The sequence below is a fragment of the Dermacentor andersoni genome, chromosome 8 (assembly GCF_023375885.2).
Source record: "Dermacentor andersoni chromosome 8, qqDerAnde1_hic_scaffold, whole genome shotgun sequence".
NCBI classification, from domain to species: domain Eukaryota; kingdom Metazoa; phylum Arthropoda; class Arachnida; order Ixodida; family Ixodidae; genus Dermacentor; species Dermacentor andersoni.
Genome location: NC_092821.1, coordinates 14,768,826 through 14,784,401, shown reverse-complemented (window position 1 = coordinate 14,784,401; position 15,576 = coordinate 14,768,826). Strand labels below are relative to the sequence as shown.

General features: G+C 43.5%; 1 protein-coding gene across 1 annotated transcript in view; it reads left to right on the top strand.

Moving 5' to 3' along the window:
• LOC126526648 (uncharacterized) overlaps nt 1–15,576 on the top strand; it is a 50,714-nt gene that overhangs the window by 20,770 nt on the left and 14,368 nt on the right. Inside the window, exons 4-5 of the mRNA XM_050174514.3 lie at nt 3,087–3,122; nt 3,242–3,329. Coding sequence (XP_050030471.3) covers nt 3,087–3,122; nt 3,242–3,329 — 124 coding nt within the window. The remainder of the gene's footprint in view (nt 1–3,086; nt 3,123–3,241; nt 3,330–15,576) is intronic.

Below are 15,576 nucleotides of genomic sequence, written 5' to 3'. Positions count from 1 at the left end.
AGGTTAGTGAGGGCCTGGATCTACATCAAGTTAAACAGAGAAAGAGTAAAATTGGTCAAGAAAAAGCAGGTCAAATTAGAGGCAGTAAGGGCAAAAGCAGACAAATTTAGGCTGGTACTTGAAAACGAATATGCAGCCTTATAACAGAGAGATGATGATGATGGCATAGAGGTGATGAATGAAACCATAACGAGGCTGGCTTCAGAGACCGCAATTGAAGTGGGTGGCAAGGCACCAAGACAGCCAGTAGGCAAGCTCTCCCAAGTAACAAAGTACCTATTAATAAACGACAAAGGATGAAAGTACCGAACTCAAGGGATAAGATAGAATTCGCGGAACTGTCAAACCTGAAAATGATGTAACTTCTATTGGCGCGGCTGTACACAACCTCCGGGATCGGCCCACGCAAGAGGGCGCGTTTCTATCAAAAAGCTCGCCTTCGTGCATAGCGTTCGCCGCCAGCGTTTCCTGGTTAGCGTTAAGGTTACATAAGCTGCAGTTGTCGGGAAGCGTGAGAAGCAGTCGGGGATCTTTGAATGTTATCGCGTTCCAATCTGATGGGCGAAGCCTAAGTGCCCTCTAAATTTGTTTTTAACTTGACCTCTCAACAAATGCTTTTTTCGCTCAAGGAGCTGGTTTAGCGGACCACGTCGCGACGCGCACACAGGGATCTTTTATTGTGTTTTATGAGAATACAGTGTCTACAAAGCATTCTGTGCTTTGAGTGTGCGCAAAATCAACAGTCAAAACTGATCAACAAGGCGAAAACAAGTGATATTCGAAATTATAACGTGATAAAGACTGAAAAAGCCATGGAAAATGGACGCAGCCTAAAATCAGTGACAAGGAAACTTGGCATAGGACAAACCAAGACGTATGCACTGAATGATAAGCAGGGTAATATCATCAACAATCTCGAAGGAATAGTAAAAAGAGCGGAAGAATTATATACTAACCTGTAGAGTACCTAAAAGACTCAGGAGCACTCCATTCGAAAGAATAATGAACAGGATACAGAAACTCCTCCTATAACTAGAGGTCAGGTCAGAAGGGCCTTGCAAGACATGAAACTGGGAAAAGCGGCAGAAGAAGATGGAATATCAGTCGATTTAATGAAAGATGGAGAAGACATAAGCTAAAAAAACTGTTGGCTATTTATACGAAGTGTATCGAATGCAATGGTCCCAGAAAACTAGAAGAATGCAAGCATCATACTAATCCACAAAAAGGGAGACGTTAAAGAACTGGAAAAGTTATAGGCCCATTAGCTTACTCCTAGTATTAAACAACATATTTACTAAAATGCGCTGCTGCCTAGATGCCCGGATCTAATCATTCCAGCTACCTGATTCGAGCGCAGGTAGCGCGGCTTTCATATAGAGCCAATATCATTTATCAATATCAACTGCCAACGATCATTTATCATATACTATAAGCTTGTTCATCTACTCCCGTAATATTAGTGCGTAAATGAGAACGACTGCGGTGTTCCGAGGGTGTTTTCATATTGAACACTCTTTCCTGTAAAATGAAGGTGTTGCAAGGGGTTTACAATAGTAAAAATATATGAACACCCTCAATACACCCATACGGGTGTGAAAACTTTAAGAGTGCACTGCTTTCAGAAAATAAGCGAAAGGCTCTAAAAGACCTATGTGAGTGAACACATGGACTACCTTACATATGCGAAGCCAGAATCCTAATTTTCTCAAGTCACAGTCGTGTCTGCTATTCTTGTTATTATACTTTGTAAGTCCATCAAGTCGGACACCTTTCATGGTAATTAAGTTCATGCTTGTACAACGCGGGGTATTTTACGTAGTTGAAGTGGATGTAATACGTACTATAAGGAAAATATTTGTTTTCGTCTTCTAACTTTACCCTTTGTACTAGTTAGTGTCTTGAACAAAGGGTTGTTAACAATTTGAAAAATACCTGACAAGTCAGGCTGGAAAGTAAATGTTTTACTCATATTTAGTATGGCATGAAAAGAATAACGCGTGCATTTGTTCTTGTTGGTTGATGCGCCAGACGGCGAGTCTACTGAGTACAAGATAACGATAAATTTGGTGGTCTGCTAATACGAGCTGCACTGCTTGACGACATTCGTGTTGAAATTCTCCATGAGGATTGAAGGCTTAGACGTCATTCCATTTTCGTTTAATTGTGCATCATTGTACACGACAAACAATTTGAGCGAGTGGAAAACCTGAAGTATAGCGGCAGCTGTGCTCTGTGTCCAAGTGGAAGGCTTGTGGTTGGCACGGAATTATAGAAAGCCTATTTCTTTACACTTACCAGTAAATCATCACTACGCAACAATCAACAATACGGCATTATAGAAAGCATATTTCTTTAAAGTTATAAGTAAATGAACAATAAGGATGCTTGCAGTTTCCAAAACATTTTGTCTTAAAAGAGGCAAGTTGTGCTGTTCTACAAGGACTCACTAAGAGAACCAGTACTTATATACTGAGAACTGTAGCTTAGAAACAATTTGCACCTTCAAATATAAATAACGAACCTGGAAAACTTGATAGGCGAGCATGAATACTTGCCTAAATACCAGACAATCGTTGACACATTTAAGCAACTAATCGCTACCCTCATAAGCCCTGTGTGACCCACCTCATACCTACTTCATTACAGTGAAAAACTATGCTAAGGAAAAGGCCGTCCACAATAGAAAACGATAGAGCCCCATCATTTTTGTATTTCTGATTTAAAATGAAATACGGAAAACGTTAATGAACCGCACTAGAATGTAATCATTTGGGTAGAACGCTTTCGCATAATATGGTCTCGAAGTTTCAAGCAAGTACTAAATTTCTCTTTAAGTAAAAAGCAAAAACGTATTGATGGCAAATTCGTTTTTCAGTAGTAAGTACGACAAACGGTCAGCACATTCCTCTTCTATTATTTCGATACACTTGACGGCGTGCATTAGCTTGTCTCAGACTTTCGCGTGTACAAATTCAAATATTAGTATAGTAATGATCAAGCAAACACTTCCTTTGTTTCCATGCCGTTATGTGTAGTTGCGGTGGCTAATCAGTTACCCACCATCCTTATTTATGTATTTCAAGGTTGGAATCACTGGGTTGGTTCAGCGAATTTTAGAGGTGAGCCCCGATTCAAGTCTGTGTAAACTATTTATAAATTTTCGAAGTAAGTGTTGATAGTCTTGCCCTGCTACTAATTCCGATGTCTTGCCTTGGTTGGTTAATGCCTTTTGTTTCAGTGCTTCGTGAACGGAATGCTGAACTTTGACCTCCCAACGCAAATATACCTCTTCATAGAATTTCTCAAGGAACTCTTGCAGGAAACAGGTAAGCACATCACTCTCGCAAGTGCAGTAAAAAAAAGCAAGCTGGTGACGGTTCACTTCGTGAACGCCGGTAACGCGCACACGTAGCAATGCTATGAGCGGCGAGAAGTTCCAGTGGCGCCCTCTCGCGAGTGACGTCATGGGTACGACGCTGTTCCCTCCAGCTCGCCCGGCTGCCACGCGCACTCGTTCCCCTTGTGCACGCTTGGGGTTATTGGTGGCTCGAGTCGTTCTTGTTCACGAATACGTTGGCTTCTTTTTGCTGGCATGCCTCAAGCACAGTTATTTTCTTGAAAAACGCGTGAGTCGAGAAAATTTCCGGCTTGGATAACGCAAGCTATGCAGCGTTGAAATGGTCTACTATTTTTTGAATGCATGTATCCGCTATGTGTGTCCAAAAATTTTGCCTAAATAGAAGGTCTGTGAATTCAACGCTCGGAATTCAGTATGACGCTCGGCTAAACAGTTAACAAAATATTTCCTCAGTACTTAGCTATGAGGGACATTGAGTATTACGTGGGAGAAAAATCTTGTTATTTGGTGTCAACAATATAAATCCGTCTTGGAAGGACACTGCCAGCGAAACTTTCATCGCGATTCTTATCGCTCTGGTGAGTTCTACTCAAATGTGGCCACTTTATTAATTCGTAAAAGGAAGAGTTAGGCACGCATTTTGTATCAAAAAGGTTACTACAACTTTCACCATTCTCTGTAACAGGCACCCAGAAAACTCACAGTTCGTGGCTATTAAGACGACGCAATAGAATGTTTCACAGTGGCCCTCTGTAGCCTTTATCGACGCTACGGTACACCCTTCACGCAACGGAAGCAACTGACTATCGTTATGGTGAGGCACGTATTGTTCCCGAAACCCACTAGTTTCTTGCCACTTCGAATTGAAAACATGAAGCGGTTCTTTACAATGCCAATTGCAACGCCTAAAGCATACTCGAGGCACTACAGCACAACCTACGCTGCCTTGCAAAGGAAAATTTAAACACCTTCTGCCTCACCATGTCGCGATCTTGCATTGTTTAATTATGCAAACTGAGAACTAGTCGCTTCCTCAGTACATAAAAGGCAACCTCGCACACCCGCCTCATAAGGAAGACACCAGAAGAATCCCATGAATTGACTTGATTTTTTACTTCCACCCTGGAATAGTGATAACTTCATTATGTTCCCTATTACTAATAAATGAGGCTTTGGCTTCTTCCTGGCTGCAGTCTCGCGGTACAAAAGGTGTATTTCACTGAAATCTTCAGTTGGAGCAGCCTGTGTCAGTTCGCCAAACAGCTTCATTGTGTCTGTTTCGCAAGCAACACGCACCAGTAAATTTCCGAAGTGAGTTGAACATGTAGCGCGGAATAGAAAATAAACATTGGTACATGCATTTCCCTATGTTGCAGGCAGCTGTAGGCCTCAATTAGCTGTATTTCAAGTTTGCGCCACTTAAGTTTAACCAGTGAAGAACGGCCTAATGTTTAGAAGAAATTAAAGAAGCAAGTGTGCTGGTAAAATCCAAACAGCAGTGTCAGTTAAGTGCGCATGTCAATGCCGAGCGTTTCTGTGAAGAAATGGAAAAATTCGATATGCCACAGTGAACTATAGTCGTCGTGAGCCAACACGCTTTAGAGGGTTAAAATCAAGGTAAATGTTGAAGAAGTCGTATACAGCCAGTGGTTTTGACATGGTTGTTGCACCACGGCAGATATATGTGCTATGTTATTGCGTTTGTGCTTTCATTATTCGCGTAAGCTACCGCTGCAATGTCTAGATGCGTGCATGAAAAGCCCGCAATGGGCTGTTCGGAGCTCCTTCGTCTGGCGTTGTAGTGTTTCTATTGATAGATATATTGCCGTCTGGGAAATAAGCTCTTTGAATAAATTTTTACAACGAAGTCGTAAAAATTTATTTATTTATTTATTTATTTATTTATTTATTTATTTATTTAAGATACTTTCAAGGGCCGAACACATTACAGAAAGGAGTGGGTGAACGTAAAATAAAATTGGGCAAGATACAAGGACATATTCAACGTGGCGTTTCATGAATGCTGGTTTTGAAGGTGTGGATATTCAGGTATCTACGATTTGAGAGAACTATGATAAGGATACAAGTATAGGGAACGAGAGCTTAAAAGGAAACTTTAGCTGGGGCGCCCCTATCTAAATACATGTAGAAGGAGAACTTGCTTTTCTCGGCAACCACTGCACCAAATTTAGCAAGGTTTGTTGCATTTAAAAGAAAAACTTAAAATTTAGTCACTGTTTGTTTAGAATTTTTGATCTAGGTCGTAAATTTTTTATTGAGAATTGTCGAAAATCGACAATATTCAGGAAACAGAACTTTCATCTTCACATCTCTGTAACTCAGGAATGAAAAATGATATCACAATTCTGTGAATTTCATCTAATAGCACATTTAAAGCGGACAAAATTGGTAAGTTACACATGAATCTCAAAAAGGTTAGTAATATGAAAATGCAGCTTTTGCAGAACCATTGCACACAACGTAACAAATTTATGAAAGATATAAAATGAAATATCGAATTTGTGCGCTTTCAATGGTCTGATGGATGCCGTATACATCACCGCGATATCTGTTCTTTATGTAGAGCTATGAATTTGTAAACTTCGTGCGTCTATCGTTTTCAAACTCTACAATTTTTGAAAATTCCTTTAACAAAATTCAAGAAATCAATCGAAGTTCCGCTTCCAACAGCCACAAGAATTTAGCTTTCTCTCTCAAATACAACAAATTTCATTAAAATCAGTCCAGGGCTTGTCTCAGGAAAACGTTTTTGCATTTTACATGTATTTGAATTGGCCGCGTCGGATTTGGGCCCGAGCTAAAGCTTCCTCTTAAGAAGAGGAAACACTGCAGCGTGCGTCTGGACACCGCCCGAACTGTAGCAGACGACAGGCGCGAGTCCGTGCGCTGACGTCACGCGAGCGGCACTCGCAGCGCCCCTGTAGGCAGTTCTCGGGGTTAACAGTGCGCACGACGCTATCGGCCCTCGGTGCGCCTAGGTGCCTACACTGCCCGCAACGCAGATCGTGTTCACGAGAGGGCTCGTGCGGCAGCACCATACGCAGCAGCCGCCGGAGTAGAAAGCCCCGTTCTAAACATTCGCTTACAATGTAAATTACCTGGCATCGTGTCAGCGCGCTCAGGCAAACGTAAACACTTCACACACAATAACCGCGGACTCTCCCTGTCATAAGGCAGGCATGAAGAATCGCGGCGGAAGCAACCAGCGAAGTGACGTTCGTGTTGTCCCTTCCTTGAACGTAAACTGAGCGGTGAGAACACAGCGCACGCGAAGCTACGAGCCATCGCCACCAGAGCAGATCAGTTTCAAGATAGATCCCGCGCGGCCGAAAGACAATGCCCCCCTTCCTCCTTCCCCGCGGTCCCAAGTGCGCGACGGAATGCGGCGCGCTTCCGCCCTTGCACACGCGAGATTGAGCTGCCATCGTCGGCATCGTCCCACGCTTTCACTCGCACACACAGCCTACGGCACTCGAGAGTGATGTTAGCGTGAGACGAACACGGCACGGATGCATCGCAGGGAAACCCTGTCGCAACTCCCAGAGGATGTCAACCCTGCGCGCCTCCACCTACTTTCCCCTCCACGACACTTCCTCTAGTTTCTCCATCCCCACTTCGCTCAACGTTGCCTACACAATCCTCAAGATAGTGCTACTTTGCTGCACGTTCAGCGTGCTCCTTCTGTCTTTCTCCGGTGCGCAATTCTCTTCACCTTCAGGCGCCTTCCTCGTCCGCTTCCACCGTGGCTTCAGAGAGAAACAGCCGATTTTGCGAGCTGGTCAGTTACGCTTGCGCGTGGAATACACTCTCTCGTCACCGTGTTTGCATTTGCGCCGCCATGTTTTCTGACATGGTGGCGTGCCCTTTGCTGGCGTCAGCCAGCCTCCAATTACGGTGTTCTCAATGCCAGCGCACGACACCGATGCGGCGCAGCAAGTCACTGTTTTGACGTTTGTCCTCAACAATGACGCGCGTCTCGAGGGTGCGTGTCAGATCTCTCTCTTTCTTTTGTTGTTGTATTATGCGCCAGTGCATCGAAACACGGAAAGAAATAATTAATTGTCGTAGACTAATAGTTACCAATATGCTATTTTTTTAATAGCGCCCACATTCGTTACCCTCAAGTAAGTAAAGCAAAAAATAATATTGTAACATGGCGAGAAAAAGAAGGTTGAAGAAGAGGACGACAATGGTCACTGGCGCGTGCAGCAGCATTTCAATGGCTATGTCTTCCAGATCGATCATCTAAATGAACACACAATGATCCGTATTTAGTGGAGGTGCTGGATAGCGTTCGAAACCTTTTGTAACAATGGCCAGAAGAGCCTGTATGAAACGGTAAAGCTGCTGTTCATCACGGAATCGCATGTCGTTGGTTATTTCTGTGTGTCGACTCAGCTCCTCCCACACGATCTGCCGAATAGTGGATGTGAGATCAAGGGATGGGCAATGGGCTACGCTGGCAATGGTTGCGACATTTGTGAGCTAGGAACGTAAGGCAATGAAGCATTACTTTGGCGAGTGAGTTGAGGCTCTCTTTGGCGACGAAGAACTTATAGACATCCTCGCCGATGTCTTTGAACAAGTGGCCAATTTTGTCCTCCTCTAACATGCGAGCATGCTTCAGCAGGACTCCTACATATATATATATATATATATATATATATATATATATATATATATATATATATATATATATATATATATATATATATATATATATATATATATATATATTCTTATATGTAGGTGTATCCTCGAGGTTATCAAATAATATGAGCGCCATGCCCGTAAGAAACGCGCAGCACTTGAGAGGTGACTTACTCCGTCCTACTATTGCCAGTAGTTGTAGACCCTTTTGTAGGGAGTGAGCCACTCGTCCACGTCCTCGCCGTACTTGCCTGTGATAAATCGAGGCTCTATGAGGTGCTTACGTCGCCATCAATCAGCCGCCTGTGAAACTGGCCCCGACGATCCGTCTACATCGTGTGACATCTCTGTACCACCAGTGGTAATGCAGGCAGCCAGCAAGGCCGTGGCTTCCTCGAAGATCAGGCAGTTGGAGAACCGTGTTGGTATGGTCGAGGTACCTTGCAACCTACACGAAGGGGGTACCAACACCAACGTTGTGCGAAGCCCCATCGATGTCTTCTTGACGCGGCAGTCGAATCTTCAGCCGTCGGTGGTCTCAACGATCATTTGCGACGACCTTCCCCAACAAAGGTCCTCGACACAATCCCCGTAGTTATTCTCCCGTTTTTCACCGCAGCTTGACTACACCATATTCGTGGCAGCATCGCTCTCCCTCGCCGCGGCGACGTTCATTGTCCCCGCCACCTCTGCCGGAAAACTAGCTGGTGCGACCAACGGAGGTGAGGTCGCCGGAGACAATATGACACAGATGCCTCTGCCGCAAGCTGTGAATCAAAGTGGAAGTGTTAATTGATGATGCGTCTACAATTCTCTTGGTGGACGCAGGGACTGTGGTACTTGTTATGAGGCTTTTTTTCAAGAACCTCCTTCGTCGTAAAGTCAGGTTTCTTTTGGATGGTCATACTAGATTTTTTTGTGTAAGCTGCGAGATGCTTCGTTCCTTGGTGTTGTGTAGGAATGTTTTACTTGCTGAAAAGTGTTTCCTAACTGCATTTGTGTTTCTGGAACGGTGCACGCAAGGTGTTATCCTGGGGATTGACTTTTTGCAAACACGCGGGGGACCTGTTGATCACGGTACCGGTGAACTTTCTGTCAGCAGAGTCTTTGTCCCAGGAATTTTTGATGAACGACCACGTCCATAAAACACATTTGCTCCTGCTGATGTGGTGAGGCTGCCTACATGGTCGCTACCGTCTGTTCCTGCTATCGCGCCTGTTGATACCGGTGGTTCATTTGGTGCCATGGTTCGACCACTGGCCGATTGGTGTAATACTACCTAAACATATGAATACCATTGTGTTCGACGACAACGCCTATAGTACCGTTACGGTCGCCAGCCGTGAGACCAATTCCCCAAATGTACAACCTGTTTGCCCCTTGAGCTAAGAATCCAGAACATGGTCAGATAGTCTGTCTTTACGGGAACGAAAGCATTCGTACAAATGCTATCTCGGTATGCTTTCATGTTTGACTTCTTCCAAGATGAAAACCCTACCACTCTTCGGTCTTCTCTTGCTCGTCATCATATAGACACCGCTAATATGCCGTAACTGAACACTGACTCTCCCAGCGGGCATGCACAAAGGGAGGTGTAACGCGGCGAGTAAACTAGGTTGAAGAACAAGACGACGATGACGGTACCTGGGGCAAACGGCAGCATTTCGACGCCTATCTTCTCGGTGAATCATTCTCTGCTAGCCTTCACCTGTAAATAGACAATCATCGCTAGCAATGCAATCGTTAGTTTAAGCGAAATATTTATGGCGGGTAACATAAGAAGTGCACAACCTTGGGAACCCCGACGCGTGGCTGAGAAAAGCCGGTAAAACGTTCGCATTTCTTAGCTTTTCCATCTGAATTACATTGGCCCATATTACCTGGAAGGTCCTGCAGGACCATTACAACATCTCGACACAGTTGCTTCCGTAACAACGAGAAGTCCACTTGTCTAAAAATTAGTTACGTGCTGACGTATCCTTGGCGTACCCACCGGTAATCTTGAGTTTAAACGTAATTCTTTACCACTGATACTTGAAGAGTGAAAAGTTTCTCATTTTGCGGAAAACAAGCGCTAAGCAGCCGAGCGGTGCCATTACGCCTTTGATTACAAATGACACAAATATTTTAGATAATAGATAGATTATGTCTGATAGGAGCAGTAATATGACATGTCGACCAGATATGAAGGGCTTCGCTTGCCTGGAGACGCAATCTAGATAAGTTGTCATTGTTCGCGAAAACAAGTAATAATAATAATAATAATAATAATAATAATAATAATAATAATAATAATAATTTATTATCATATCTGCGAGTATAAGCACAGAAATCGGGTTCGCCTAAGCCATCACAGTGGCTTGTCACGCGAAACCCGGCAGTCAATAACAAGACTCAGGCAGAAACGGACTTTTCTTTCTTTTGCAAGAAATAAAAATAAAAAGACATTGAAAACTAAGGTAGCGAGTGATAAAGTACAAGGCAAAAGAAAAAGAGAGAATCACGAAAAAACAACAACAAAGAAAACATTAAAAAGCGAAGAAACGACCAGAGAGCGAAGACATGTTTCAACAATGACAGGAAAAATAAAAATATGCCGCCTATAATCATTCCGTGTACAATGCCCTTAAAATTTTGCCAATGTCGCGTTCAGACTTCCAGGAAGAAATTTCAGGAGGAAGGGCATTGAATATATCTGGAACATAAAAGGCTCGAGTATATCTGCCATATCTAGTACGTGTGTGAGGAACTGAAAAAGCAGGTGCACGCCGTAAAGGACGGCAAGGTACAGTGCGGATTTTAAAGGTATCCGTCCAGAAGTGTTTCAGTACCACTGTTTAAACAAACAGTGGGCGCATGTTCGGTATTTTTAGCATCTGAAAAAGGTAGATCTCTTGTGGTCTGTATACGTCATAAGTAACACTTTTTAACATACATTTTAGCAACCTATTTACACGTTGATGCCAGGTACCAGAACAATGTACAAATGTTGTAATCCCATATCTGAGCACACTGTAGGACAACGAGTGTACCAAAAGTTTCCTAAACATACAAGGGTAAAAACACTTTGATGCGGTACAGTAAACAGACGATTTTACGAAGTTTGGCACGTATGTAAGATAAGTGAGTAGAAAAAAGAAGACTGGAATCAAACCATATGCCCAACTACTTCACAGAGTCAGAAAAATTTATTGGAGGGCAGGAACAATTAATACATTGAGAGCTGTGCAGGTAAAGTGAAGAAGAAAGTGAAACACGCTTGAGTGGGCTATGGAAGCAAACCAACTTTGATTTAGAATGATTGATGTCAATTACATTTGCACCAAAATAATCCATTAATTTCCCGACGTCAATTTGAAGGATTGAGGATCCGTCTGGAAAATTCACATGTGTGGCTAAAATTGCAGTATCGTCTGCATATTGAAATAACTTGCAGACAGATAGCATGTTGCACATGTCCTTAACATATATATTAAAAAGTATGGGAGACAGTATGGAACCTTATGGCACACCGGCCTTCAGAAAAACACGGAAACTGCAAATGTCTGAAATTGAAACAATCTGGGAGCGATCTGTAAAGAAATTGCGCAGCAATCGGAAGAAAGGTCCTCGAAAACCTAAATTGTAGAGTTTCTCTAGCATAATCGTATGGCAAACCGTGTCAAAGGCTTTTTCCACATCTAAAAAAAGTGCACAACATAAAAGATTTTTTTCAAGTGAAGAAAATAAATGGTCACTCAATTCTTCTAATAAAGCCTGAGTGCTCCTTTTTTCAATAAAACCATATTGACAGTCGGAGAACCCCCCGCTTTGTTAATAAAGCTGTTCATTACTAAGAATATATGTTTTTCTGGAATTTTTGCTATACTAGGCAGGATAGAAATGGGGCGATAATTATGCACACACTTAGCATCACCACCTTTTACAAGTGGTCGAACTATGGCCGTTTTTAACCGCGTAGGAATACTTCCGCTTGTAATTATCCCATTTAGGATTTCTAGCAAGACATGTTTCAGAACGCAGAAGTTCCTGTATAGATCAAACATGCGAATTTTATCGATACCTGGTGATTGATGCCTGCCAAAGCTGCCCAATAACGAGTAAAGCTCTTCTTCCGTCATAGTGGGTAGAAAAGCGGAGTCAATTACAGGAGTAGCAGTGCTACCAGTGTAGCATGATTGCTTAAACACCCCAGAAAACTGCGAGAAAAATTGGTTAAAATTGTCAACGACTGTTGATAAATCTGAGTCAAAATGATTCTGAATATCTTAAGCCAAATTTGAAGGTAGTCCTCTCACCTCGTTTATCAGAGACCATGTTTTCTTAGGATTTCTACGAGATTCATAAAGGCGGTTTCTGCTGTACGAACGCTTGGCTGCACGAATAAGGGAATTTACTTTATTTCGAGACGTTTTAAATTGTGTACGCAGAATGCAATCACTAGGCGAACGTCTGCACCGCTGCCAAAGCAGGTCTTTTTCTTTGCTAGCGGATAATATCACGCTGTTCAACCAGGGCTGGTTCGGGCGGCGTTGGCGAACGTAAATTCTTCTTTCACTGGATTTATATATACTGTCCTGTACACTGCATAGCCATGTGCAGCGGTGGCGTAGAGGTAGAATACCCGCCTCGCGTGCAAGAGGTCCGTGGTTCGAATCCTGGTGCCGCGCAATTTTCCACCGGATTTTTAAAAAAATCCGCTTGTTGATAAAACTGCATAAACAGGCCCGGAGTGTGGCCTGATCGCGGTGACTAGAACCGGTAACGCACTCCCTCACCAGAGCAGGATTGGCCTCCCTGGTGCAGGACTTGGCGACAACCTGCTATATGAACACAACAATCAAACCCCCGCCCTCAGTCCCCAGCATCTGCGAAGCAACTGACCACGGCGGCGGTCAGACCTACGACGCAGGAGACGGCGCTAAGAATCCCTGGCTCCGGACAGACCACCATTGGAATAAGAACCTCGCAACGTTTAACGCTAGAAAGTTATCTAGTGAGGCGAGTCTAGCAGTGGTATTGGAGGAATCAGAGGGCAGTAAATGGGATATAATAGGGCTCAGGCAAGTTAGGAGGCCAAAAGAAGCATATACAGGGCTAAAAAGCGGGCACGTCCTGTGCTACCGGGGCCTTGCGGAGAGACGAGGACTAGGAGTCGGATTCCTGACTAATACGAATATAGCTGGTAACATACAGGAACTCTATAGCATTACCGAGAGGGTGGCAGGTCTTGTTGTGAAACTCAATAAGAGGTACAAAATGAAGGTTGTACAGGTCTACGCCCCTACATCCAGTCATGACGACCAGCAAGTCGAAAGCTTCTATGAAGACGTAAAATCGGCGATGGGTAGAGTGAAAACAAAATACACTATACTGATGGGCGACTTCAATGCTAAGGTAGGCAAGAAGCCGGCTGCAGACAAGGCAGTGGGGGAATATGGCATAGGTACTAGGAATAGCAGGGGGGAGTTATTAGTAGAGTTTGCGGAACAGAATATTATGCGGATAATGAATACCTTCTTCCGCAAGCGGGATAGCCGAAAGTGGACGTGGAGGAGTCCGAAAGGCGAGAATAGAAATGAAATAGACCTCATACTCTGCGCTAACCCTGGCATCATACAAGATGTGGACGTGCTCAGCAAGGTGCGCTGCAGTGACCTTAGGATGGTAAGAACTCGAATTAGCCTAGACTTCAGGAGGGAACGAAAAAAACTGGTACATAAGAAGGCGATAAATGAGTTAGCGGTAAGAGGGCAAATAGACGAATTCCAGATCAAGCTACAGAACAGGTATTCGGCTTTAACTCAGGAAGAAGACCTTAGTGTTGAAGCAATGAACGACGATCTTGTGGGCATCATTAAGGAATGTGCAATAGAAGTCGGTCGTAACTACGTTAGACAGGATACCAGTAAGCTATTGCAGGAGACGAAAGATCGATCAAGAAACGCCAATGTATGAAAGCCTCTAACCCTACAGCTAGAATAGAACTGGCTGAACTTTCGAAGTTATTCAACAAGCGTAAGACAGCTGACATAAGGAAGTATAATATGGATAGAATTGAACATGCTCTCAGGAACGGAGGAAGCCTAAAAGCAGTGAAGAAGAAACTAGGAATTGGCAAGAATCAGATGTATGCGTTAAGAAACAAAGCCGCCTATATCATTTATACAGTACCAGTGGCACCCACGACGATAATGGATGAGAGAATAGTCTACAGGAATTCGAAATCCCACAGGTAACGCCGGAAGAAGTAAAGAAAGCCTTGGGAGTTATGCAAAGGGGGAAGGCAGCTGGGGAAGATCAGGTAACAGGAAATTTGTTGAAGGATGGTGGGCAGATTGTTCTAGAGAAACTGGCCACCCTGTATATGCAATGCCTCATGACTTCGAGCGTACCGGAATCTTGGAAGAACGCTAACATAATCCTAATCCATGAGAAAGGGGACGCCAAAGACTTGAAAAATTATAGACCGATCAGCTTACTGTCCGTTGCCTACAAAATATTTACTAAGGTAATTGCAAATAGAATCAGGAACACCTTAGACTTCCGTCAACCAAAGGACCAGGCAGGATTCCGTAAAGGCTACTCAACAATAGACCATATTCACACTATCAATCAGGTGATAGAAGATTGTGAGGAACATAACCAACCTTTATATATAGGTTTCATTGATTACGAGAAAGCGTTTGATTCAGTCGAAACCTCAGCAGTCATGGAGGCATTGCGGAATCAGGGCGTAGACGAGCCGTATGTAAATATACTGAAATATATCTATAGCGGCTCCACTGCCACCGTAGTCCTCCATAAAGAAAGCAACAAAATCCCAATAAAGAAAGGCGTCAGGCAGAGAGATACGATCTCTGCAATGCTGTTCACAGCATATCTACAAGAGGTATTCAGAGACCTGGATTGGGAAGAAATGGGGATAAAAGTTAATGGAGAATACCTTAGTAACTTGCGATTCGCTGATGATATTGCCTTGCTTAGTAACTCAGGGGACCAACTGCAATGCATGCTCACTGACCTGGAGAGGCAAAGCCGAAGGGTGGGTCTAAAAATTAATCTGCAGAAAACTAAAGTAATGTTTAACAGTCTCGGAAGAGAACAGCAGTTTACGATAGGTAGTGAGGCACTGGAAGTGGTAAGGGAATACATCTACTTAGGACAGGTAGTGACTGCGGATCCGGATCATGAGAGGGAAATAATCAGAAGAATAAGAATGGGCTGGGGTGCGTTTGGTAGGCATTCTCAGATCATGAACAGCAGGTTGCCATTATCCCTCAAGAGAAAAGTGTATAATAGCTGTGTCTTACCAGTACTCACCTACGGGGCAGAAACCTGGAGGCTTACGAAAAGGGTTCTACTCAAATTGAGGACGACGCAACGAGCCATGGAAAGAAGAATGATAGGTGTAACGTAAAGGGATAAGAAAAGAGCAGATTGGGTGAGGGGACAAACGCGAGTTAACGATATCTTAGTTGAAATCAAGAAAAAGAAAGGAACATGGGCAGGACACGTAAGAAAGAGGGGAGATAACCGATGGT